At 39.7% G+C, this 26608-nt stretch overlaps 1 protein-coding gene across 1 annotated transcript in view; it reads right to left on the bottom strand.

Annotated features, from left to right (window-relative positions):
* Positions 1–26608, bottom strand: part of PRKAR2A (protein kinase cAMP-dependent type II regulatory subunit alpha) — a 65672-nt gene that overhangs the window by 20127 nt on the left and 18937 nt on the right. The window contains exons 2-5 of the mRNA XM_013973513.2: positions 21224–21259; positions 10787–10839; positions 7584–7667; positions 1836–1942 (exon numbers count right to left, since the gene is read on the bottom strand). Of these exons, the coding sequence (XP_013828967.1) occupies positions 1836–1942; positions 7584–7667; positions 10787–10839; positions 21224–21259 (280 nt within the window). The remainder of the gene's footprint in view (positions 1–1835; positions 1943–7583; positions 7668–10786; positions 10840–21223; positions 21260–26608) is intronic.

Raw genomic sequence — 26608 nt, 5'->3', positions numbered from 1 at the left:
ATGGCAAACCACTTCAAACAGATTTTTTAAATGAAGTCAATGTATATGAAAGCAATATATATATAAATTAATAGTTAACTGCATTTTACATGTTTGATTGTTATCAGCTTTGAAGAGCTACCACTCCAATATTTCTTCCTCTTCTGTCTCACATCTGGGAAAGTTGATAAGAAAACCTAGATGCTCCCTCATTTGGTGTTGATGGGAGATCCAAATCACACAAGAGCCTGCCCATATACAAGAGTACTCTACCTTAGCTCTACTTTCTAAACACCATGAAATACCAAGCCAGTCACCTCTCTGCGCTGTCTTAAGTCATGTTTGAACCTCTTGGGAGCCTACCCTGTTCGCCTTTAAAACACTCATTACGAGAATGATCAGTCTTTTCATATCCTCTTAGTCTGTGTGTATGGAATGATCAGTCTTGATATCTGAACCAAATCTGGGGTAACGGATCTGACCTAACAGTAAGTCAAAGGGAGAAAAAAAGAAAGATTATACCCTGGTGATAAAATTAGGGCAAAATTACTTTCTTCCCTGTTTCGCTTGTGTGTGTGTGTTTTTTTTTTTTTTTTCTTAAATTTCCTACAAACAGCCTCCACTTGTCTGATAAAAATCACTAGGTATCACATGTTACACAAGAAGCAAAGAAGCGGTGATGTAACTTAAAAAACTTTTTTCTGCCACTACTTATAGAATTCTATGGAGGAAGCCTAAGCATGACAGATCGAAGTACAAGACTCTTTAAGGCAATACTACTTGTATCATCTTTCCTCTTTAAATAAAGCATTTCCTTCCTAACTCTGATTGGAATCATTTGTCACGGTATCAAGAGCCCAAAGGTTATCCAAGGAATACATTCTTGAACATTTTTCTGAATGAGCAAAAGGCTTCGATAAGAAAAGGGACTAGTTGAATCTAGTATAGCTACTTGATACAGATAAAAAGACCCTTAAAAATCAGGAAAACAATTGGAAAAAATTGAATAAGGTCTGCATAGTAGATGAGAGTACTGTATAAAATGTTAATATCTGATTTTTATGATTGGTCTCTGCTTATGTAAGAAAATGTCCTATGTTAGGAAATATATACATATATTTGGAGATAAAAGGGCTTATACCTGCAACTTACTTTCAAACACAAAGCGAATCTGGTAAAACATTAACCCAGGGAACCTAGGTTTCTAAGAATTTTTTGTACTAGTTGTGTAACAATTCTGTAACTGTGAAATTACTTGAAAGGAAAAAATGAAAACTAACTAATGGGAGATACTGGTGAAGCAACATCTTATTGATCCTAAACTCTGGTGAGTGTTCTTTTCAGGACTGAGAGGGAGTCAGAGGGAGTCCCCCAGATGATACCAACAGTAATAGCTCAAGAGGTGAAAACACACCAGGGTGAGCAGGTTAAACCCTCATGTTTCATGTCTCCCAACAGACCTAAACCTGGAACAGAGCTAAAAGGAGCCAGAGGTATGGAGGTTGAGGAAATATACTCAAGTGTAAAATCAGGCTAGGATTGAATGGTCCGGATGACAATAAAGTGTCATGGAAATTACTTCTCTTGGACACTTGCAAATAACATGTTTATAAAGCGCATCTTGCACAGCTCACCTAATTGTAGATAGTGGCAACCCAAGTATGCTCTATACTCAGGACTCAGGACAGCAGAAGATAGAGAGGGCAGGCTGTGGACAGAGAGCAGCAAACTTTGAGGAGCTTGTTAACCTGGCCCTAAGTCCTGCCCGGGCTGAACAAGGCACAGGGCAAAGCTCTTGCCCTGAACCGCGAATCTTCCTGAGTACAGGTGCACAACTGCAAAACACCATGTCCTACCGTTCAATGACATAGAAGTTGTCTCCATCATCTCCTTGGTCAATGACATGCTCATCAACTTTGACCGTCCTTTCAAACATGGCATCAAGGACTTGGGATAGCTGTTCCTGCAGGGAACACACAAGGAGAAAAGATGGCCTTTATGTTCATGAGGAAAAAAATTAACTGTGTTTATCTCAGGTGGTGACTACATGGGAGAAGTCCTCACATCAGACTATCCCCCACATCCAAGCAGAAACCTAAGGGTCTGAAACAAATGCCTTCCTGTGGCCATTCAGCTTTGCATGTCCACATACACAGCCCAGTTGCCAAGCTCTCTGAGGCAGTACTGTTTTTGGAAAAAAAAAACACAAAAACCCACAACATTCTACAATTTACGTGGAAACAGGCATCTAGACGACGGTGCCCATTCACCCAGCCACACCACAAGACTCTCACTGCCCTGATGACACGTGTACAGCCATCATGGCTCTACTATATCACATGTCATGTGGCGACGCCACCTTCCCACAGGTGTTGATCTAACAGGATTGTCAAATCTAACAGGCTGAGATGCTTCAGAGGTTATCTCATGGAGCAGCACAGCTGCCCTTCCTAGTCAAGCACATCACTTAATCTGAGCCTGTTTCTTCATTACAAAAAAGTGTTTAATAAATAGCTTCCAGCTCATCAACTTTCAGGACTAAAGGAAAAAAAAATCTATGAAAAATATTTATCACATAATAGGTACTTAATAAATAAGCTCTATTATCAGACACTTAATATTGCTATAGTTATTTATATACAATACATACAATTACTTACCAATAGCACCTGCAATAACCAGAAGGTAACTGTATCAACAAATATTAAAATAATCAAAACAGTGCTATTAAATTCTAATGATACAGTGGCCTCGGTCTAGGGCCAGCATCCCTCTGTCAGTGGCTGTTGAGCCTGTGTGTGTGCTAAGTCATTCCAGTAGTGTCCGACTCTGTGTGACCCTATGAACGGCAGCCCACCAGGCTCCTCTGTCCATGGGAGTGTCCAGGCAAGACTACTAGAGTGGGTTGCTGTGCCCTCCTCCAGGGGACCTTGCCAACCCAGGGATCAAATCTTCAACTTCTATGTCTCCTGCATTGGCCAGCAGGTTCTTTAACATTGGCACCAAAAAAAACCCACAAAAAACAAAAAACACTAGCACCACCTGGGAAGCCCCAGTGACTATTAGGGAGCACTAAAGACCAGTTTCAACTCACAGAAAGACTTTCTCTTTGCAGGATTGTGGATTGAAGGCCTGGCAAGGAGATAATTGTATTGCTGCATAATTCCATATGATTTAGCATTCTGCTACTTAAAATAATGTATCACCAAGCAGCTCCTTAGTTCCATAGTTCCATGGGTGGTGAATACTGTACAAGCTGACAGATACTATAAAAGAAGTCTTGCTACTCATGTGTCCACATTCATGTGGAGTGTGAGCCCAGTGTTGCCTGAAATCGCACATTTAAATACAGGTAACAAATTCAAATTTTCACATACAATACAGGCCAAACACATACATCTACCCTGGTGTGTCTGGCCTGTGGGCTGTCCATTGGCAGCCTCATGTTGTGAGTAACAAATCTTCTGGCCCAGACTCTTCAAAAACATCAGTGTCATGAGATATAGAAGAAGGTATGGGGGAAGCATTCTGGGTTAGAGGGGACTAAAGTCATCCATGACAGCCAAAAGCAACATGTGATTCAGGACTGGAAAACAAAACAAAAAAGCTATAGAAAACTTTCCTGGAAAAAGCTTAATATGGACTGTGTTTAGGTAATATTATTACAACAGTGTTAAATTTCTTGGGCTTAATAATGATAGTGTGTTAATGGAGGAGAATATCCTTGTTCTTGGAAAATATAACTTACGGCATTTAGTGGCTAAGAGCTATGATGTTCTCAATATATTCATAAATGGCTCAAGACCTAAAAAAGCAGTTTATATGCACCTATATATGTGCTTGCATGTACACATAAGAGACAGAGTAAATATGGCAAAATGTTAACAACTGGTCAGTCTAGGTAAAGAATATACGCAAGTTTTGATTTTTTTGTAAATTTGAAAATTTAAACACAAAAGTTAGAGAAGCAAATTGTTTTTAAAGTGGAAACCAATACAGTATATTAACGCATATATATGGAATTTAGAAAGATGGTAATGATAACCCTGTATGCGAGACGAGACACAGATGTATCGAACAGTCTTTTGGATTCTGTGGGAGAGGGAGAGGGTCGGATGATTTGGGAGAATGGTATTGAAACATGTATAATATCATATAAGAAACGAATCGCCAGTCTAGGTTTGATGCAGGATACAGGATGCTTGGGGCTGGTGCACTGGGATGACCCAGAGGGATGGGATGGGGAGGGAGGTGGGAGGGGGGTTCAGGATGGGGAACACGTGTACACCTGTGGCAGATTCATGATGATGTATGGCAAAACCAATACAATACTGTAAAGTAAATAAATAAATAAATAAAGGGGAAACAAATACACTCACCGGAATGACTAAAATTTTAAAAGACAGATAATATCAAAAGTTGGGAATATCATATATTGTTGGAAGGAATACAAAATGGTGAAATCACTTTGAAAAAGATCCAGCAGTTTTTTATAAAATAAAAAAATACATCTACCCTATGACTCAGCAATTTTTGTCCTCAGGTGTTTTACTTTAGAGCACAAAATGTCCACAGCATTATTATCAAGAGTTAAAAAACAAGAAATTAAACCAGGTATCCATCGTCAGAAAAATGAATAAGCAAACTGGCATCTTCATATAATGGACGACTACTCAGAAATAAAAGGGAATGAAGTGACATCATGAACAGTGACACACTGACAACACGGATCCCTCGATCTGCTCCTCTGAGGAGGACACAGTACAATTTCTAGAGTAGTCTGGCCAAGATGTATAACCACATTTCAATCGTGAGGAAACATCAAACAAATTCAAATTGGGGTATATTCTATAACGTAACTAACCAGCACTCTTCAAACTGAAAACTATCACAAACTGGAGGAGACTATGGAAAAATAACCACCAAGTGCAATATGGGATTCTGGACTGGATCATTAACTATGGAAAAAAAGACAAAACAAAGACTTTAGGGAGAAAACTGATGAAATCTGAACAAGGCTTTTAGTTTAGTTAATGATACTGTAATAATGTAAATTCCCTGGTTTTGAGAACTGTACTGTGGTTATGTAAGATGCTAACATTGGGGGAAGTTAGATGAGGGCCATATGGGAACTCTTTACTATGTTTACATCTTATTTGTGAGGCTAAAACTAGTTCCAAAGAAAAAGTGAAAAAAGAAAACGGAATGCTGAACAACACGAAAGAATCTCAAAAATATTGTGCTGAGCAAAAGGAGTTTCTCACAATGGAGAGAAATCTTGTATGATTTATTATATGAAATCTTATATGATTGCGTATCATGTATGATTCCACTTATACGAAATTCTAGAAGGCAAAATGAATTTATGGTAGAATAAATCAAAATACAAGTTGCCTCTGGGGGGAGGGGAATAAGAATTGATCATGAAGGGGCATGTGGGAAGTTTCTGAAGTGGTAGTAATATTCTGTATCTTTCTTCCGGCTGCATAGATTGTGTCGCATGCGGAACTTTAGCTCCCTGATAAGCACCTGCATTGGGAGTGCAGTCTTAGTCTTAGCCACTGGTCCGCCAGGGAAGTCCTAAGTTCTATAATCCTCTTTCTTTTTAAAAAATATTTATTTTTATGTATTTGGCCGTGCTAGATCTTAACTGTGGCATGAGGGATCTAGTTACCTGACCAGGGATTGAACCCGGGCCCTCTACATTGGAAGTGCAGAGTCTTAGCCACTGAACTACCAGGGGAGTCTGCGAAATTCTATATTCTTGACAAGGGCTTGGATTACTTAAGTCTATATATTTGTCAGACGTAAGGGAATGTACATTTAAAACTCATGCATGCGTTTCATTACATGTAAACTTTATATTAAAAGGCAACAAACAAATATTGAACTCCAGTTCATGATATGAACACCAAAATATTTAAGGGAATATACTGAGACTATCCAAAAAAAAAAATAAGGTGGGTTACTGTAGGGCAGTGAACAGCTGACTGGAAACGTTTTACTGGAACACAGCCGCATACTTTCATTTATGCATTGCCTATGGCTGCTTTCCTGCTACAAGAATGAAGCTGAGTAGTTGTGACAGAAATGTTTCGTATTTGCTATGGGCTCCCCTGGTGGCTCAGATGGTAAAGAATTCGCTTGCAATGAGAGAGACCTGGGTTCGATCCCCGAGTTGGGAAGATACCCTGCAAGAGGGCATGGCAACCCACTCCGGTATTCTTGCCTAGAGAATCCCCATGGACAGAGAAGCCTGGTGGGCTACAGTACCTGGGGTCCCAAAGAGTAGGACACGACTGAGTGACTAAGCACAGCACATATCTGGTTCTTTAAGCAAAAGGTTGCTAACCCCTTTGTTGAGGGTAGATGGTATATAACACAACAAGCATAGTAAAATTTTAATGTTAGAACCAAGGCAGAGGATAAATACATGTTCTGTAAAACCCTCTCACTTCACTGTATTTGAATATTTTCATGATAAAATGTCAGAAAAATATAATTATATCTGAAAATTTTATTTTTCCATACTGAAATGGTAAAATGATGTTCTTCATCACTAAGAAAAATCGGAATACCAGACTGACATAGCAACTTCCTTTAGAACATCTGCTAGTATAACATTTACAAGGGGTTTTATTCACAGTAGATAAAGAAGTAAGTCCCTTTTCTATTGATACAGATGGGTCTTTCAGGGAAAACAGCAGACAGAATAGTATTTCTTACAACCAGCCTTTCCTTGAACTCACTGTCCTTGTTTTATTCAATCTCAGACTAATAAATTTCTGATTAAAGTTCCAGCTATTCCTATAACCACAAAGCTACCAAACAGACTGGTTTACAGATGCCAGGAATACATCATGGACTTGTGTCTGACCAATCCAATTCCCAGAAGGCTGTGGGAATATCTTCAGAAGACTTTATTTGTAGGAACTGGGTAGTAGGAAAATTCTATTTCCCATCCCTCCTGTCTTTGCACATTCTGGGATTCCCTAGCAGGCCCAGCACTTCAGTCATCCATGGGCTTTCAGCACATGGCCCTCAAAGTATTGAAGAAATAGGAAATCTGAAGCATCTCTGTGCTCAGGAGGCAGCCCTGTTCTCCATCTTAACCAACAGAGGGAGGATAGGCACACACAGATCCTGTGCAGAGCCCTATAGACACATATGACTCTGTGTGTCCCAGGCCTGAGGTCTTCACTGAGAATAATCACAAGAGATGCCTCACACCAAGGAGGTGAGAAGCAGTCACCCACTTCCAGTGTGTAACTGCTATCGGTAAAGAGGACACCACATGGCATCTTTAGAGAAATTACTCTGCAGCATAAATAGAGACCCTCCGAACTAAGCCAGGGTCATGCAAACCTGAGCATTTCCTTTTGACATGACCCAAATGCATGGTTCACAAATGGTACTGCCTTGGAGGAAGTACCAAAGCAGGTCAGAGAAATATTGAAAGTCATCTGTGTTTAGCTACAGTGCTAAACACAATGCAAAAGAAGAAGCTAAGGTTTTATTGCTTCATATGGCTGTGGCTAAGATGCTAAAACTGTTTAAATGATGAAAAGCTAAAAGACAAAAATATTTTAAAAAGTCAGTGTTACCGGATCAAGATTTTTGAAAAGAAGAATATCTTTGCAAGCTTCCTGAAGTCTGCACCGCTGTTGATCAGTTTTAGGATGAATCACCTGCCAATCCAAGAAAACAAGGGAAATTTTAATATTCTATTTTAAAATATTACTTAACTTACAAATTAGAATATTTCTTTCTCCTAAAAATGGGAAAAATTAAGAGCACGTTTACCATAATTTTAATTTTATACAAATACCAAGCAGTACCCTGATCGTGGACAGGCAATGGGATGGGGGTATGGCTGGCAGCAAGTCAGCTATCCGCTGGGAGCCCCAGAAGCCCCATCCATAAAGCAGAAGGTTACATGTTCATTCATTCAACAAACATTTGCATCAACTAGTTGCCAGGCACCATCTCAGCTCTCCGGACAGAGCAGTGAACACAGGACACAAACACCTGCTCTCACCATCAATAAATACATAAAGGATGGTAGAGAGTGACAGGGCTAAGGAGAAAAATAAGGCAGGGAAGGGTGATTAAAACTGTGTGTGTACATGCAGGTATGTGTCCAGATGAGGCCTGAGAAGGTGATATTTGTGTCAAGATCCTAAGGAGCTGAGGACCACCTGAGGGAGTGAGTCATGTGGACATCTCTGTGAGATGACCTCCAGCAGAAGGAACAGCAAGTGGAAACAATATGATGGGTGAATAGCATGTTTGAGAAAAACCAGGAGACAGGTGTGAGTGACAAAGAGCGGGGGGAAAAGATCAGGAAGAGACCTGGTTTGGGGGTTAGGTGGAGGGCAGTGTAAATCATAGAACTGGAACTTTTCTCTAGTGACCTGGGGGCAATCTCAGGGTTCTGACTGAGGAAGGAAAGAGATCTGACTGATGATTTTAAAGGCTCAAGTTGGTTCCTAAGTGAAGAACAGCCTTGACGGACACAGGAGCAGAAGCCAGGAAGCGTCTGTGATTATCCTAGTGTTAAACTGGTGATTAAGACCAAGGTGGTAGCCGTGAAGTATTGAGAAGTACTGGAATTTTGGATATGATCTGAAGACCAAGCCCATTGGATTTGCTGAAAAATTGAATGTGGGTATAAAAAATTAAGAGGACCTGAGGGTGGCCTTAAAATTGTGGGCTTGAGCAACAGGAAGGATGGAGGTGCTATTTAATGAGCTGGGGAAGACTGTGGGTGAAAAAGAATGTCTCAGTGGAAATCATCAGGAGCTCACTGTAAGCTGTCTATTGAAATCTAAATGGAGATGGCAAGTAAACAACCACTATATAAGCTGGAGTTCAAACATCAACAAACTTAGTATTACCAGTAATAACAGTGGTGCCTACAAAATCAGAGTTGCCATAGAATTAAATGAGCTGACACAGGCAGTGTTTAAAATAGAACCTGGCATTCAGTAGGTGCTCAAAAATTATTACTACTACCACTAATACTATAGATAGTCAATACATGTTTTTTGAACTAATACCACCACTGGGCATACACACCAAGGAAACTAGAATTGAAAGAGACACATGTACCCCAATGTTCATCACAGCACTGTTTATAATAGCCAGGACATGGAAGCAACCTAGATGTCCATCAGCAGATGAATGGATAAGAAAGCTGTGGTACATATACACAATGGAGTATTACTCAGCCATCAAAAAGAATATATTTGAATCAGTTCTAATGAGGTGGATGAAACTGGAGCCGATTATACAGAGTGAAGTAAGCCAGAAAGAAAAACACCAATACAGTATACTAACACATATATATGAAATTTAGAAAGATGGTAATGATAACCCTGTATACAAGATAGCAAAAAAGACACAGATGTACAGAACAGATTTTTTGACTCTGTGGGAGAGGGAGAGGGCGGGATGATTTGGGAGAATGGCATTGAAACATGTATATCATATAAGAAATGAATCACCAGTCTAGGTTTGATGCAGGATGCTTGGGATTGGTGCACTAGGATAACCCAGAGGGATGGTATGGGGAGGGAGGTGGGAGGGGGGTTCAGGAGTGGGAACTTATGTACACCCATGGTGGATTCATGTTGATGTATGGCAAAACCAATACAGTATTGTAAAGTAAAAAAATAAAATAAAATAATTTTTAAAAAAATTAAAAAAAAAGAATTATTGCCCAGCATTGCTGTTATAATTGAAAAACCTATTAAGCACCAGCCTAAGTATTGTCTTCACCCTAAAAAATCTACATCACTTAATTTAGACCAGAAATAACAGATGTCAAAAGTGCTAAGTAATTTAAATTTATAATATTAAATAGTCAGTTGAAAAAGTTTTAACTTTTAAAAGTCTTTTCAAAATTTTATAACATCAAGAATGAAAAATTTAAAAACCTACATGTCTATTATATTCACACAATGGTAGCGTTTTATTATTAGAATAGTTCAGAAATCTTTTCTAGTCTGCTCACTTTAAGACATATTTGAAAAATCATTAAAGTTTCTTTATAACATCAATCTTTTTAAAAAGATGGTTCAAATCTGCTTTTATAAAAGTAACTTGTTCACTATATAAAAGTTGAAAAATCTGAGTTTTTGAAAAAGCAACCCCCAAATCAACTGTAGTCTTGCAACAACTACTGGGATGTAAAATCCCTACTGGGATTAAAATCTGGGATGTATCCTTCCAGGCATAAATCTTTTTACAAATAAGTAAACAAGTAAATAGGTATGAAGATGGATAGATGTTTAAAATTTTTTTTATTATAAAATGCTGTATAAACTGTACCTCAAATTTACATCATTCCACGTCATTAAACCAGTCCTGTACCATCATTTCCAATGGCTTCAGATCTTCTTGATTTGAATGCGCCAGAATTTAGCTCCTGGAAACCCCTATTTTAGTTCATTTATGTTGCTTCCATCTTTCACTATTATAGTACTGCATTAACCTCCTTAGAAAGGATCCTTAGGAAGGATGCAACTGATAGGCATGAATTCTCCTGCAGGTAACTGCTGAGTCAGTTGGCTTGACTAAGTGTAAAGCTGATAGCTACAACTAGGCACCCCTACCATATCCTCAACCAATCTTGCTTCCTATTCTTCTTAATAATTGTCAGTCTGTTAGATAAAAGATGGTATCTTGCTGAGATTTTAATCTGTATTCATTTTAAATATCAGCATAATTAGACTTGGTATAGAGGAAAAGGGGAGTGAGTGGGGACTGAAATTATTCTACCCAATCCCTTTGCTGCAGTTCTTACCCTTGGATCAGTATCTTCCTCTTCCTCATCAGGGTTATAGGTCTCAGCACAGACTAAAGTTGGAGAGAAAAAAAATAAAGAGAAAAATGAATAAAACATGTGTATTTTACTGGAAAATAGGAAGTAAACATAATTTCCTTTTGTTCACTGTTTTCTAAAGCTATAATGAACTTTGCAACCCCTTCCTTCAATTAACAAATATACTAAGTACCTAGTAATGCCAGGCATTTTGCTAGTGATGAATAGTCAGCTATCCAGGGATTGGCAGATTAAACAGGAGAGAAACCATAAAAAAACCTCATCTACTAAATTCTATGGTAGTGACAAGGATAAGCAAGGAAGTGCTGTCTCTGCTGAGCTATGAAGCAGGAACAGAAAACCACCAAGTACAATACACGCAGTATAGACATATGGATATGGAATTGGAGTACTCACAAAAAAATCTAAATATCTCAACCTCCTTATGTATTAGAATGACTTAAAAGAATGAATTTTAACAAAACGAATATAATACTATTTGTCAGGCTCTCTTATAAATACAATATTATATAATTTAAAGCCGACTCGGTTTTCTTTGTAGGTAATCTGTGTTTGCACCAATGGGCTGCAGGACTTGTCTTTATCGTAATTCAAAGATTTTAAAAATGTTAACCAAAAAAAAAAAAAAAATGCTAACTAAACAATTGCTTACAATACCAGAATATCATAAATGATGTAAGTATGCATTTGAATGATTCAGCTATGAGGAAGATTGAGAAAGACCCCCTTTGGCTAATTAACAGTCAGCTCTATGGGAAAAAAGGCCAAAAAAGGAGGTGAAGAATATACTATTAATATGTAGCAGACTGTCCTTCCATAAAGAAGGACTTCCATGAGAAAGAAGGAGAGCTAAAAGCGATGGGGAGAGGGAATAAGTATGAATACACACACACACACACACACACACACACATACACAAAAGTGAAAGTGAAAGTCACTCAGTCGTGTCCGACTCTTTGCAACTCCATGCACTATAGAGTCCGTGGAATTCTCCAGGCCAGAACACTGGAGTGGGTAGCCTTTCCCTTCTCCAGGGGATCCTTCCCAACGCAGGGATCGAACCCAGATCTCCCACACTGCATTCTTTACCAGCTTAGCCACCAGGAAAGCCCATATAAAAATTTTTAATGTATTTATTTTTCCAAAAGGAAACAAGAGAAGGATAAACCAAAAAATAATAAAATTGTTTCCTAGAAGGTAGGCAGAAACAAAAAAGGGACAGGGTAGGGAAAGGAATGAAACTTCTCTGAGAACAAAATTTTACATAGTTTTGACATTTAAGCCTGTTAAAATGTTTTATATAGTCTTAACAATAAATTTGATAGAGGAACCCGAAAATTGAAAACCAAGAGAAACTAATGAATCTAACCACATATCAGGTTGATAACATAACCACAGAAAAGGAAAGGGGAGTGATTTTAAGTAGCTTCTGAGCATAATAATCTGACCAGTGGGATGTATCCAATGACAAAAAAGAACTGATGTCGGCAGTGGTACAATAATTCCAAAACTCCTCTGTGTACTACAGTTGTGAGTAAAAAAATATATACTTAGTTTTTCACTGGAAAAAAGGGGAATATTAATACAAATACAGAACACAAGATGAGTTAGAATTGGAGATGCAATACAAGTCATGCTTTTAAAATCTTACCCTTAGGGATGACAATAGTAGACACAATGAATTATGTAATGAATAAAAAAGTTAGTTTACTCATAAACTATTTTGTCAGGAATGTCTAGATGTGATCACTGGCGTTACCCAGAAAGCTACAAACCTGTTCCTTCCTCACAAGAGCTTTAGTATACGTCATTACAGCTAAGGAAAAGTTTTTCTTCTAAAAAATCCTCAATTATTTGCAATAACTGTGTGACCTGGCTTGGTTTACTTCAAATCTCCACCTTCTCTTCTGCACACTGGAGCTAACAGTAGCAATTCCCCTCTGAAGACTGTTGTAAGGTTTCAAGTAAACAAGCGCGGGGCACACGGTAAGGAGGCAGTAAATGCCAACTCGTTGAACTACTGCTATTATCACGTTTCATTTGTTCTGGTTTTCTGGAACTTTAATTGCCATTATCTTGGTTCTTTTCTCTATCCGAGCTCTTTCAACAACTGTCCTCTCTTCAAGGCTGTCTTGTATTACAGATTTTGCCCTTAAAATTTTTACTTCTCTTGCCCTCTCATGCAACTATGCCAAAGCCTTTGACTGAGTGGATCACAACAAACTGTGGAAAATTCTTAAAGAAATGGGAATACCAGACCACCTGAACCTGCGTCCTGAGAAATCTGTACGCAGATCAAGAAGCAACAGTTAGAACCGGACATGGAACAACAGACTGGTTCCAAATTGGGAAAGGAATATGTCAAGGCTGTATATTGTCACCCTGGTTATTTAACTTATACGCATATGCAGAGTACATCATGCAAAATGCTGGGGTGGATGAAGCAAAGCTAGAATCAAGATTGCTGGGAGAAATACCAATAACCTCAGATATACAGATGATACTACCCTTATGGCAAAAAGTGAAGAGGAACTACAGAGCCTCTTGATAAAAGTGAAAGAGGAGAAGTGAAAAAGCTGGCTTAAAATTCAACATTAAAAAACTAAGATTATGGCATCTGGACCCATCACTTCATGGCAAACAGATGGATAAATCATGGAAACAGCAACAGACTTTATTTTCTTGGGCTCCAAAATCACTGCAGATGGTGACTGCAGCCATGAAATTAAAAGATGCTTGCTTCTTGGAAGAAGAGTTATGACCAACCTAGACAGCATATTAAAAAGCAGAGACATTACTTTGCTGACAAATGTCCATCTAGTCAAAGCTATGGTTTTTCCAAAAGCTATGGTTTTTCCAGTAGTCACGTATGGATGTAAGAGTTGGACCATAAAGAAAGCTGAGTGCCGAAGAATTAATGCTTTGGAACTGTGGTGTTGGAGAAGACTCTTGAGAGTCCCTCAGACTGCAAGATCAAATCAAATCAATCCTAAAGGAAATCAACCCTGAATACTCATTGGGAGGACTGATGCTGAAGCTGAAGGTCCAATACTTTGGCCACCTGATGTGAAGAACTGACTCACTAGAAAAGACCCTGATGCTGGGAAAGACTGAAAGAAGAAGGGGACAACAGAGGACAGATATGGTTGGATAGTATCACCAAATCAATGGACATAAGTCTGAACAAACTCCAGGAAATGGTGAAGGACAAGGAAGCCTGTCGTGCTGCAGTCTATGGGGTCGCAAAGAGTCAGACATGACTGAGCAACTGAACAACAAATTAGCATTCTGTAGTGGACCCTTCTAATCTTCATTCTTCTTATATCCTTAATCCACCAAGTTCATTTACAAGCCTTATAATGTTTGTTAGGGTTTACGTCTTATTTGTGAGCAGGTAAGGAATATAACTGGTTCTTGACCCTACACTCCATTCTTCTGTATGATGGCTAAAAATCTCTATGTATCTACAATGAAGGGATGAGATGATACATACCACTCTCAATCCCTGATTTCTTAGAGACATTTACTCCCTGCAGTGCTGGTCTAGCTGCCCTCCAGCTTCCTCCTTCCCACTGATTTTCTGAACTAATGGAATACCTGAGAAACGGTGACTCCCCACATGACCTGTAGACAGGACGCCCTTTCTTGTCCAGCCTATAGGTGTGGGCCATGCCTTCTGTGCTGCACTGCCATTAATTCTCTGCCTAATAGGAAACCAGGATCCTTAAAGAGACGGAGAAAAACTCGGGAGAAGGGAGTAAGAGAACAGACATCATTCTAATTCCTAAAACAGCATCAGGTAATGTTCTGTATAGAGCGCTGCCCAATCCCTGGTAGCACAGGCTTTTGGAGCTGAGCCAGGTAAGGGATGGAATATAATGATTCCTTATCTTTCACCAAGCCGTTCTTGTCTCCACAAGGAAACAAGTTCATCTTAGGTCTGTCCTAAAGATTAAGGCAGACACCTTCCTGAGTTCTTAGATGTTACTGCTGTCACTTTTCACATTTTCATAGGTATTTGGGTAGGGGGTTGAGGAAGCTGTTTTGAAGGCAGCTCATCAGATACTATGTTAAACTGCAAACTTCTTGGTTCTCTGTGCTCTTGATTAATGCTGTCATTGTCAGCCCAGTTTTCTAAACTAGAAATTTGGAACTCACTATTACTGCCTTCTTTCCACCTGTTACCCAAATTTGTTACATCAAATTCTGCCTCAGAAATATTCTCATACTTGACCTTTATTCCATCTACCCTGTTACTCCTTGGTCCAGGATTTCAAAATGTCTTCTTTGAAAAATGCATTTAAAAAACCCTCATTTGGGAAACAGGTGGGTACATGGGGATTATTATACTTTCTCTACTTTTGCATATGTATGGAAATTTTTCATTTAAAAAGTTGAAAATAATAAGTCTTTTAATGATGAGACTGACAGGATTTTACTGATAATGACACTTAGTCTTGAGCTCGCTTATTTTCAGGCTTGCTCTTCTTCTGATTTTGGAGGAAAGTACTGTAGCACTTAGCTCATTTTTGTATTTTTAGACATTAATGTAACTGAGGCAACAAATGTTACATCCTGAAGTCTTAAGACACAGCACTATGATTTAAACAAAAGCAATTATTTTCATTAAAATCATTAATGTTTCCTATTTGTGAAAAATGGAGAAGGAAGTAGGAACCCACTCCAGAATTCTTGCCCGGGAAATCCCGTGGACAGAGAAATTGGTGGGCTACAGTCTATGGGGTCGCAAAGAGTTGGATACGACTGAGTACACAGACATTAGTAGAAAAACAGTGTATCTTTATTTTTTTTAATTGGTTTGGATGTTTTCGCTTTTCTTTTTGAACACCAGACAGCTCCTTTTTCTTCTTCCTCTGTTTACCTCAACCTCTCTACTTCTTCCTGATCCTGATCCCAAATTACTTTTCTCATTTTCTATGTAAAAATCTATTCTTAGGTCTCTGTGATTGCTGTCCCTTATGGCTCTAAATATCAGGAAGCTTATCTCAGTGTAAAAGTTACCTGGGGAGTCCCAGCGTCAGTGTGATCCTCTCTGCAGCCTCAAGAACTACACTGAATGTCCTGAGATGCTCAAGACCTGCTGAAGACAAAGGCTAAAAGAACAGCACAGCCCCTCACTTGAGGGAGTCAATGTTGCCCCCACTGTCCAGCAGATGTCACTAGTTAGTAACAGGGAACTGTATAAAGGAACAATAGATCAGCCAGCATTACTTCCTCCTCTAGGTTTTAACGGCTGCTTTCTTCATCCAGAAATGTGAATCACTAAAATGTACTTGTGAGAGAAAACCCCTTCATTTCTACCAGGCCTGGTCACTGGCTTCAGGCCCTGCGCTGTCCTGCTGGTTCCCGTGAAGAGTTGATACAGCCTGGTATATGAGAGAGCTAGGGTTGCCATAACAAAACACTACAGACTGGGTGCCTTTTTAAACAGCAGTAGTCTGTAAAATGAAAGGTTTTTGGTTTTTCTTTTTTAAGTTTTTAAAGTAACAGAATCAAACTGATATTTCAAGCTCAAGGACAGTCAATGCTAATCTAGGACAAATTCAAGAAATCTGCCTTTAAAGAATTTATGGACTGTCTTCCAACTGATGTATTCATTGCTTGATGTAGAGGGGCTGTTCTGCTAGAACGTAGGATTTGGAAGCTGCAGTTTCTCAATTCCAATACTTTGGAGGGGAGAGGCAGCATCAAAGAGGGGAAGGCCTCATCTCTGAAGCTACTCACACTACAGTCTGAGGGTGGATCCATTATTCCACACTATTTCTCTACGTCCCCAGTCCTTGGTCTCTTCAACGGTATGACGGTATAACAATCCTAGAACCATGTTAAAGGGTTAATAGTAGGAGGAGACATTTAAATACAAGGCCTGGCTCACAGGAGACACTCAACAACTGCGAGCTCTCCTCTGCTGCTTTACCTTCCAGGTTATTATTGAGTCAGACATCCTGAGAGCTGAATTCTCTTCTGCAGTGTCTGACAGAAGCACATGTATTCACACAAATAGTTTAGCTGAGATCCTTGGATCACATCAGGAGTCCATTCCCTAACTCTCTTTCCAGTTTATTTCATTAACTTTTTTTTTTTTTTCCGTTGGCTGCACCTCATTGGCACATGCAGATCTTCCCTGACCAGGGACTGAACCCATGCTCTCTGCAGTGGAAGCAGAGTCTTAACCACTGGACCGCCAGAGAAGCTCCTCCAATTTCATCTCCTCTCCTATGGCCAGAGCAGCTGGGTCCCGTTTATCCTCCTTCAAGGCTTCAGACATTCTTCTACCTGGAATGCATCCTTCTTGGTACTAGCCCAAGAATAACCATGTTTTTCAACTTCCAGTGCAATTTCTGCCTCCCTCCAAGAAGCGCTTCTTGATTTTTTTTCTGCCTACAATAATTTCTCTTCCTGATTCCTGATCCTTCCTGATCCGGCCATATTTACCAACACTGTTGCAAATGTTAACGATACACCAGTGAACAAAACAGATGAAATTCCCTGCCTGACTGGCATTTATACCCCTGCCTGACTGGCATTTATACCCTTGCATAGTGAACTAGATGGTAAATGGGATAAGTAAGTTAAAAGAGGAAGGGCACTAAGGAGAAAATAAAGTAGGGAGATAGGCTGTGTTTGTGTGCTGGGGAGGGGCAAGGATTTCAGATAGGCCTTACTTAAGGCCTGAGAAGGTATCCTTCACATGAGGGTCTGAAGAATGTGAGTGAGCAGTCCACACAGGTAGCTTTGGTGAGATATGGGAACAAAAGTCTGACTAGAATGGGCTCAAGAGAGAACAGAAGAGAACGGGAAGCATGTATGGACCACTCTTTGGAGAGGTTTTGCTATAAAGATAGGCAGAGAGAAAGAGTGGCAGCTGGAGAGGGAAGAGTGATTTGTAAAAGTTTCATTTTAAGAAGGGAGCACCAATGATATGCTGCTGAGAAAATCCAGCTGAAGGATGAAGATCATGCAGGATAAAGAGGAGGTAACTGCTGGAAGGATGAGGGTTGAGATCTAGTGTACAGGTGGACAAATGGACTCACAGGCAGGTGGGGAAGGACAGACGTGGGAGTCTATGGAAATTCTCTTCTATTATTTCTGTTTCTTTAGTTAAATTGAGAAGATTATCTGCTAGGAATAGGAGCGGGAGGAGGTGTTATAGGTTTGGGGAGAAAGAAGGTATGAAAGACTTACCTAGGAGAACAAGAGAGTGAAAGAAGTATAGAAACAGTATGACTGTGGTCACCAAGAGCGTACTAGAGGTTAATGATCATGAACTGAGGGTAAGATCAGTCAGCAAGGCTGTGTGTCTTTCCTCTACCAAGTACAGATGCGGTGCAGACACAGAATATGTGGGGAATGGGTTTAACCAGAGTGTGGCTTAGCCAAGCAAATAAAAAAGGAAAAGAGAACTGAGGGAAGTGGTTATAATCACTGATCAAGAAATTTAAGGTTAGTAAAGAGGAATTGAGAAAAAACGAAAAGGAGACAGATCAATGAGTTGTGAGAGCTGGAGGAGGACAGCACAGGAGCTGGCAGAAGACAGCGGGCAGCGGTGGGCGACCTGGAGCACTGACTGAGAATACGGAGAGTTGTGATGCTGGTCCTACCACAGCACAACCACAGCAGTGAGTAGCTGAAGCAGGTGGAAGACCACAACCCTGGAGAAGAAGAGGTCAAGGAATGGAAGGACCAGACGCTGAGAGGATTCTTTATGTAGAAATGAGAACGAACCTGGAGTTATTAGAGGACTAAAACAAGGAGGGGGTGGCTGGGAGAATATAATGTGAGGCTTGAGGCTGAGGGGTTTAGGGAGAAGAGAGAGAGGTCTAGAAGCAACGCGGATCAACAGAGACATCCACACATCTGCCATCAGTGTTACAAGGAAAGGGAAAGAGAAGTGAGGCTTGAGGGCAAGCCACGCTTTAGCTAGATCATGATGATGAAGACTGAACTGAGAGTATGGGCTAAGAAATTTACGGGATGTAGCTGAAGACTGAGCAAGAGTTCTAGTGGGTACAAGAATGGGTACTTGGGGATGGGACGGTTAGTACTTAGGCATTAAGCTATCTTTGGGCATTTTATCACCTTGACTGCTTCAAGTTGTGTAACCTCTGCTTTGCCCCAGTTTCCCCACCCGAATAATGGGGTAATCAGAGCATGTAACTCATAGTGTTAGTGTAAGGATTATATTCAACAACACAAGGCAGGCATTTAGGAAGACCTTAAAAATGTGTACTGAGTACACAGCCGGCACTCAAAAAACCATTAGCTCTTGCTAACAAGCTATTTTCTCTGCTGCATAATCATTTTTGGTTCCGTTAAGAATTCTTTATTTTCATTTAACATTTGAGTGATATTAACAAGTTTTAACTTTTCAATAAGACTGTAGGAGCTAAGGGTGAGGGATAATACCAAGCACTTGTCTGCGTTCTGCAGAGTTCGAGGACTGAACACACTGACAAAGAGCCTACGCAGCAATTCATCTGTGACCCTCTGTGACCTCTGGAGGAGGTGTCACTGCACTCTCCATTTCCCAGGCCTGTCCCACAGATGCAAACAGCTAATATTACGAAACTTTGGATAAAACGAGGTGCAGGGAAGAACAGAAATGGGAGATAGCAGCTCATAAGTCTCATACCAGCCTTAATTCCTACTCTATTTCTTCTCCATAAATGACTCTTTTTTTCTTTTTTAGCTGCACCTTGAGGCATAAGGGATCTTAGTCCCTTTTCACCCCCAATCAGGGATTAAACCAGTGCCCCCTGTAGTGACAGCTCAGTCCTAACCACTGGACCACAGGAAATTCCTGTCTCTGTAAATGACTTTTTATAGGAAACAACACATTCTTCCATCTCCTTTCAACAGACTTTGGTGTACAGTCTTAGCAAAAACTTTCTGAAAACATAAATGAGCAGATTCTCTCAAAGAAAAGGACTGTTAGAAAAGGGATTTGGAGCCTTACTAAATATTAGGTCACAGGACAATTTAAAATCAAGAAACTTTCCCCAAACAAGGGGATATGAAAGAATGACAGGACACATATAACTTGCATAGCAATTTTGAAACACATTAACATCCCAACTGTACGACCAAATAAAGTAGATATATCCAGAAGCTTAGCATTTTAATTATAAGAAAAACTTTCAGAAAACATATTTATCAGTTCTATGAAAAAATGGGGACCTTCTCAGCTTAAGAACAATCATGAAATAAAGAGAGATGTATATAGTCAATACAGATTTACTGAGTACTTGCTGTGTGCCAGCAAGTATTCAAGGTACCAGTCACAGATCAAATTTTTAAGTCAATAAAAAAGAGCAAAATTAAATGATCTAGATCACAACAGTTAAATGGGAAATGTATTATTAAACTAGTCGCATATAAAAAAATAAAAATAGACCTCCTGTATTTGGAAATACTCATTTTTTGTTAATAATCAAAGGAATGCCAGATAAAACAATCCGAAGCACTATTTTACTTCTAAATTAAAGGAGTACATTTGTAAGTCAAGAATATAAAAATATATTTAAAATATAAATGAAAGGAGTCAGCACCGCCTATATTAGTGAGACGGAGGTGAAGAACAGGTCTTGCAGGGCATCTTTCTCCCTGTAGCCTATTTTCTAGACTGTCTCTTGAAAGCAGTGCAAAGAAGAAGCCAAAGCAATGCTCCGTCTCTGACCAGAGACTGCTACTCCCAGCGCTGCAACCGAGGAAGCAATTTAAGGGGCTCAACAACACGAGCAAGAAGTTAATGGCTGACTTCCCCGGTGGTTCAGTGGTTAAGGATCTGCCTGCCAATGCAGGAGACATGGATTCAGCCTCTGCTCCAGGAGGCTCGCACGTGCCAAGCCCATGCTCCACAACTATCGAGCCCAGGCTCCAGAGCCTGCAAACCGCCACTACTGAAGGCCGAGCGCCCTAGAGCCTTGTGCCTCACAAGAGAAACCACCACAGGGAGAGGCCCATGCACCACAACACGGAGTAGCCCCCTCGCCTCAACTGGAGAAAGCCCATGTGCAGCAACGAAGACCCACCACAGCCAAAAAATAAAAATAAATAAACCTTAAAAAAAAATTAATGGCAAGCATAATCTAGAATGCCAGAAATAGTAATATGAAAAGTTGTTTTTAGAAGCCATAATTATGAACATGGAAAAATATCAATGACATAAATGAGACAAACTTACTATAGTAATCTAACAATAAGCACATATTTATTTAAAACAAAATGAAACAGAACAAAGGTATCATAGGTAATTCTGATAATGTTCTATAATGCTATCAACTTACCTTTTTATTAAAAAGATGAACTTATTTTTATTTAAGATAATCCCATCTTAAAATAGCATTTTAGTAGTATGTTATGAAAAAGAATACATACCTGACACTCGCCGATCAAATCTGCCAGGAATTGGAACTGCAAAACAAAAAAATAACGTTTAGTCATCATTGTCACACAACCCATCTTTATTTCCCCTTTTTGTAAAGATCTTTCACAGCAGAACCAGGAAACTCAATATCAAGTTGGTGGGTAAATTCATATTCTTTCATCATCAACCACAGACAGTGGTTCAACATGATCACATACAGACAACATAAAAAATATATATATGTCTTTGAAAACAAACTCTTTATAACTTTAACATGAGTGGCAATTTTATTTCTGCTCACATTCAAGTTCTATCTAATTTGTATCACACCAGATAAGTAAGAAGTCTACTAAATTTACTGGTAATGTCATGATATCAAACATTTAAATATTCTTCTTTTAAAAATAATTACAAGACCTGCTAACTAATAGGATTTACATTTCCTTTTAAAATAATTTAATGAGTATTACACTAAAAATAAAAAAATGAACCATGAAGTTATACTCCCTTTCAATATGGATGGGTTTTCTCCACCCATGGTCAGTGTATTAATTAGAAAACTGTATCACATGTCTTTCAGTTAAAAAAATTTTTTTCTTTTTGCTAATTTTTCCTGCTTCTCACCTATATCATTCCTTGTGTTTGATGGTTATCTGAATTCTTACTACTGAACTATATCATCTGAACAAGGTGGGGTTTTCTATCTTTGAAGATTAATCTGATTAATTTTATTTTTAAAAAACATACAGAATATGCCTTATTAATCTCCAAAAAACAGAAATTTGAGGGTTACTGAAAAAGAAATTGAAGATGGCTCTGAGAGCCAAACTCTAATGCAAAGTTTCTGAAACAAATATAGACCCAGGAAGGAGGGAAATGCTCATCTTATAGGATTAGAATTATCATTTTGCATAGCACAGGGTCAAAGGTATGTTACCGGAACAAATAGGCCAATAATCAAAAGAAAATCCCAGTGGTTCCTAAAAGTATCTACAATAATCTGTCACTACTTCCTCAATAAAAGAGTGGATTAAAAATACAAGCAAAGTACCTAGTATATGCCTTGCACTGTAGTAGACAATTTAGAAAACATTAGTGAACAAAAAAAATCCCTGATTTTATGAAGCTTGAGCAATGCGGGAGAGTTAACTTTGATCGTTTGAAAATACACGTCTCATCACTCAGTAAACAGATGAAAATACACCAGCATAAGCCCTCAATCCAGGCCTCATGGGGTTTCCATAATTAAAACCCCACCAAATATTAGTATACAACCTGAAATTATAAAGCACATAGTGAAACAAATTAGCATGGGTGCTATCGGGATACCTCAAAGGGCTAGACAGAAAAATTATAGACCTATCATAAAATAAGAACTGTATGTTTAAAACAAAGACATAAAGAAGGAATCAAAAATTTTAAATGTGAAGTTAAAATCACTACTTCCATCTATCATGCAAAAAAAAGACAAAATTAGTTTTTAAAATTCCTAAAGCATTCCCACAAACTGAAAGAGTTCAAGTGTTTAAAAAAAAAAAATTGACTTGCAGTGTAAAATGTAATTAAAAACAAGAGACTTAAGGCATTTAGCTCGAATGGATCACTAGCTGGATGAAAAGGTAAACAAAATGGGCACAGACATGCTGCCTAATAAATCTATGTGTTATTTAACTTTAAATTAGTACACATCTTAAAAACTTTTATAGGGTCAGTGGAAACAGCTGCAGTTGGAAGAAGATAACAATGCCAAGGCACACAGAGGATGCAGTCAGTAACTACAGCAGTCAGAGACCACCCATTCTAATTTCACCACTGCTTAGAGAGCTCAAAACACAGCAGATCAGACTTTATGTGAATCCAAGTATTCAACCAGTGTAAATCTGAGAAAATCTTCCAGCAGAAAACAATGCCTAAAATGCTCTCCTTTTCTATCATAAACAAATACTGATAGGGAGTAGGAAAACTTAAAATTTAGGTTATCTGATCTGAAAACATGCGCCTCAAAAATATTAACCAATGCAGTCTCAATGGAAACTAAAAATCATTATTACTGATTAAATGAACTCCTAAACACAGACATACTCTGAAAATTAAAACATGGTTCTTTGAGCATGCAGAATATTTTATGTGGTAAATATTAAGAACATCTGGAGAATTTGAAAACATTTCCCAAAGTCTCTCTTAAATTGAAATATGATAGACAAGATAACAGAATTTTCCCATGGCAGGAAATGGCACAAAAGCCTGGAGAACAAAACCCAACCACGATTAGGGCAGGGCAGAACCCTGTAGCTCAGACAGTAAGGAATCTATGTGTAATGCAGGAGACCTGGGTTTAATCCCTGGGTTGGGAAGATCCTCTGGAGAAGGGAATGGCCTGCAGAATTCCATGGAGAGAGGAGCCTGGCAGGCTACAGTCCGTGGGGTCCCAAAGAGTCAGACACGACTAGCGACTAACACTACTACAGCTCAGGACGAAAGACTCTGCGACTCCGGGGAAGGCAAATAGGCACACTCAAAGCCAGGCTGGTAGGATGTTAGCAGCACCAGCTGCGTGCAGAGGCAGAGAACAGAAGAAGGACGTTAACGAGGGCCTTGTGTCTGGGGGACCTCGGCCTACTATAACATAGCACAGCATAGCAAATCTCAAAAGTGGAATACAGAGCAGCTGTCAGGGCAGGCCCTTCAGCACGGTTAATCACAACATGGAGACTGCCAGGAAGGGCTGCCACCAAAGGGTGACATTGTGCTGCGTGGGCCCTCATAGGCCAGGGGGTGAAAGTGCATCTCTGGGCAAAGCTTGAGGAAAGCCCCAAAGGCAAGAAGGTTTTTGGACTGGAGAAATATCCCAGGGTGCCTGGAAACAGATGAGGGAGAAGTAGGGTGTCAGGGGAGGACCACTCAGTGAAGCAAGAGAAGCCCAAGAAAAAGTGCTGGCTAATGGCTCAATGGTAAAGAATCCATCTGCCGTGCAGGAGGCACGGAGACTCAGGTTTGATCCCCGAGTTGTGAAGATCCCCTGGAGAAGGAAACGGCAACCCACTCCAGTATTCCTGCCAGGAAAATCCCACGGACAGAGGAGCCTGGCAGGCTACGGTCAGTGGGGTCGCAAAGAGTCGGACACGACTGAAGCAACTGAGCACAACCCAGTTAGGGTTCTGAGACCCAATCAGTAAACTATAGGACTCACTCTTGGTTCACAATTAAGAAAAGAGAAGGAAAAGAGAAAAGATAAAGTATCTTCCATGAGTTCACACAACTTAATTCTGCTTTCTCTGAGCGTCAGAAGAGGGAAAGAATGCTGCTATCCTTTCTTCACTTTTTCTTTCTAGAATCTTGTGCTGGTTGAACAAGGTACATGGTCATTGAGGTTTAGAGCAAAAACTCCAACAGTATGTTTGCCCTGGTATGGTAGTTTCTGCCAGTACCTGTGACTATATGATGATAATGAAGTCCATCCCATTGAACTATTTCTCTAGTCTGTCCAACATCTGATATCCATCTTCCCACAATCTACCCAGAGAGAACTCCTAGCAGACCCTGCTGCGCCTCTAGCTATATCATGCACATAAATACTTCCCTCCAATATCAAACTTCTCAAATGAACTGTTTTGTGAGCTGACCACTTTTTTTTTTCTTTTTTTTTGAGGCTTTTGCAACCTGGCTTCCAACTATAATTAAAGTAGCCTCTTCCAAAATCACAATTTTCCTTATATTATTCTTCTGTATTATTTCCTCTATCCTTGAGCTAAATAAAAATCAATATTGGCTTTATGAAAATCAATAAATTCAATATTGGTTGGTGCCAAAAACATATTCATTCATTCAACAAATAATTACTGAGCCCTTCTATGACAGGCACTGTGCGATCTAGTGGGGAAATATGAATAAAAGTGATTCAGATATGGCCCCTGCCCACAAAGATCTTGAAAGTGAAAGTCGCTCAATCATGTCCGACTCTTTTCAATCCCATGGACTATACAGTTCATGGAATTCTCCAGGCCAGAATACTGGAGTGGGTAGCCTTTCCCTTCTCCAGGGGATCTTCCCAAACCAGGTATCAAACCCAGGTCTCCTGCATTGCAGGCAGATTCTTTACCAGCTGAGCACAAGGAAGGCCCAACAAAGATCTTAGGAGCTATCTAAAAATGACCAATAATTATCACCATAAGGATGTGATATCTACTGATACTACAACAAAGGCGAGTACAGAGTGTTCTGTGAGCACACAGGAAGAGTGCCTACAGAAAGCCCAGGAAGGCCTGGGCCTATAGTCAGGTCTAGGCATGGTTGGGATGGAAGCTGAGTGGACTTAGGATTTGGGGAAATGAAAGGCGTATGGTACGGCATGAGCAATGTGGGAGAGGAACACAGAGACGAGGGAGAAGAAGTGGGCAAGGGTCATTTTGGAAGCCAACCTGTGGCAGAGCCATATTCAGAAGTAATAAACTATGGTTATCGCAATATCTTTTCTTTTTTGTTCAGCTGGGGGAGAAGAGGAGGAACAAAGATTTAACCTGAAAAAGATTCCCTTGGATATGACTGCAAAACCAGAAGGGAATATATGGAGCAGAGTGGCCAAGGCTTAATGAGAGATGAAGTACCAGTTGAGAGAAGAAGAAAGAAAGGATTCCCTATTCCAATACTAGGGAGTGGCAGCAAAGTCTTCTAGTATAGAATATCCATCCCTTTGCTCCACTGATTCCCCACCTGAGGGCTCTCTACTTCCCCCCAGTCTTGAACACCTGTGAGACCAACGGAAAGAGGATGGGGGCTCAGACACCCCCAGACAAAGTGAAGTTGGAGAGAACCACTTGGAAATGATCCCTGTGAGTGGATCAGCTGTGGACACAGCATTTCTGTTCAATATGAAGAAACTGGAGCAAAGGGAGTCAGTCATCACAGACTGGATTTTATAAAGATCACTCTTGACTACAGCTGGTGGAAGGAGGTAGTGCACTGGTCAGATGTGTTGCTGCAGACAGAAGGAAAATAAAAGGAGTCTAACGATTTACAGAAGATTAAAATCTATAACATTTAGTGATAAACTCAATGTTTGCTCCGTAACAACATCAACTGAAGTTATACATCTACAATTATAAAAGAAAAAGTATTCAATATGCGCTTCATTCAGTCTATAAATAAGGGTGCTGTCATGGACCCCCAAGTTATAAAATGTCAGCGTGGCAAAGCATTTATGAATTCATCTAATCTGGTCATGGCAAGCAAGTTTCATCTCACATGACAACTGTAATTGATGTCACGGGTCCACCTGAATCATCCTGACTCCTTCCTTTCGTTCATTGCTCACATCTGCTTCATTAACAATTCCATCTGCTCTCCCACCCACTCTTGTTTCTTCAATCAGTCTACCTTTCTCCATATCCACCCCAGTC

This window comes from Capra hircus, chromosome 22, assembly GCF_001704415.2.
Source record: "Capra hircus breed San Clemente chromosome 22, ASM170441v1, whole genome shotgun sequence".
Taxonomy (NCBI): domain Eukaryota; kingdom Metazoa; phylum Chordata; class Mammalia; order Artiodactyla; family Bovidae; genus Capra; species Capra hircus.
Note: the sequence above shows the minus strand (reverse complement) of the source record. Positions and strands in the feature narration are given on the sequence as shown.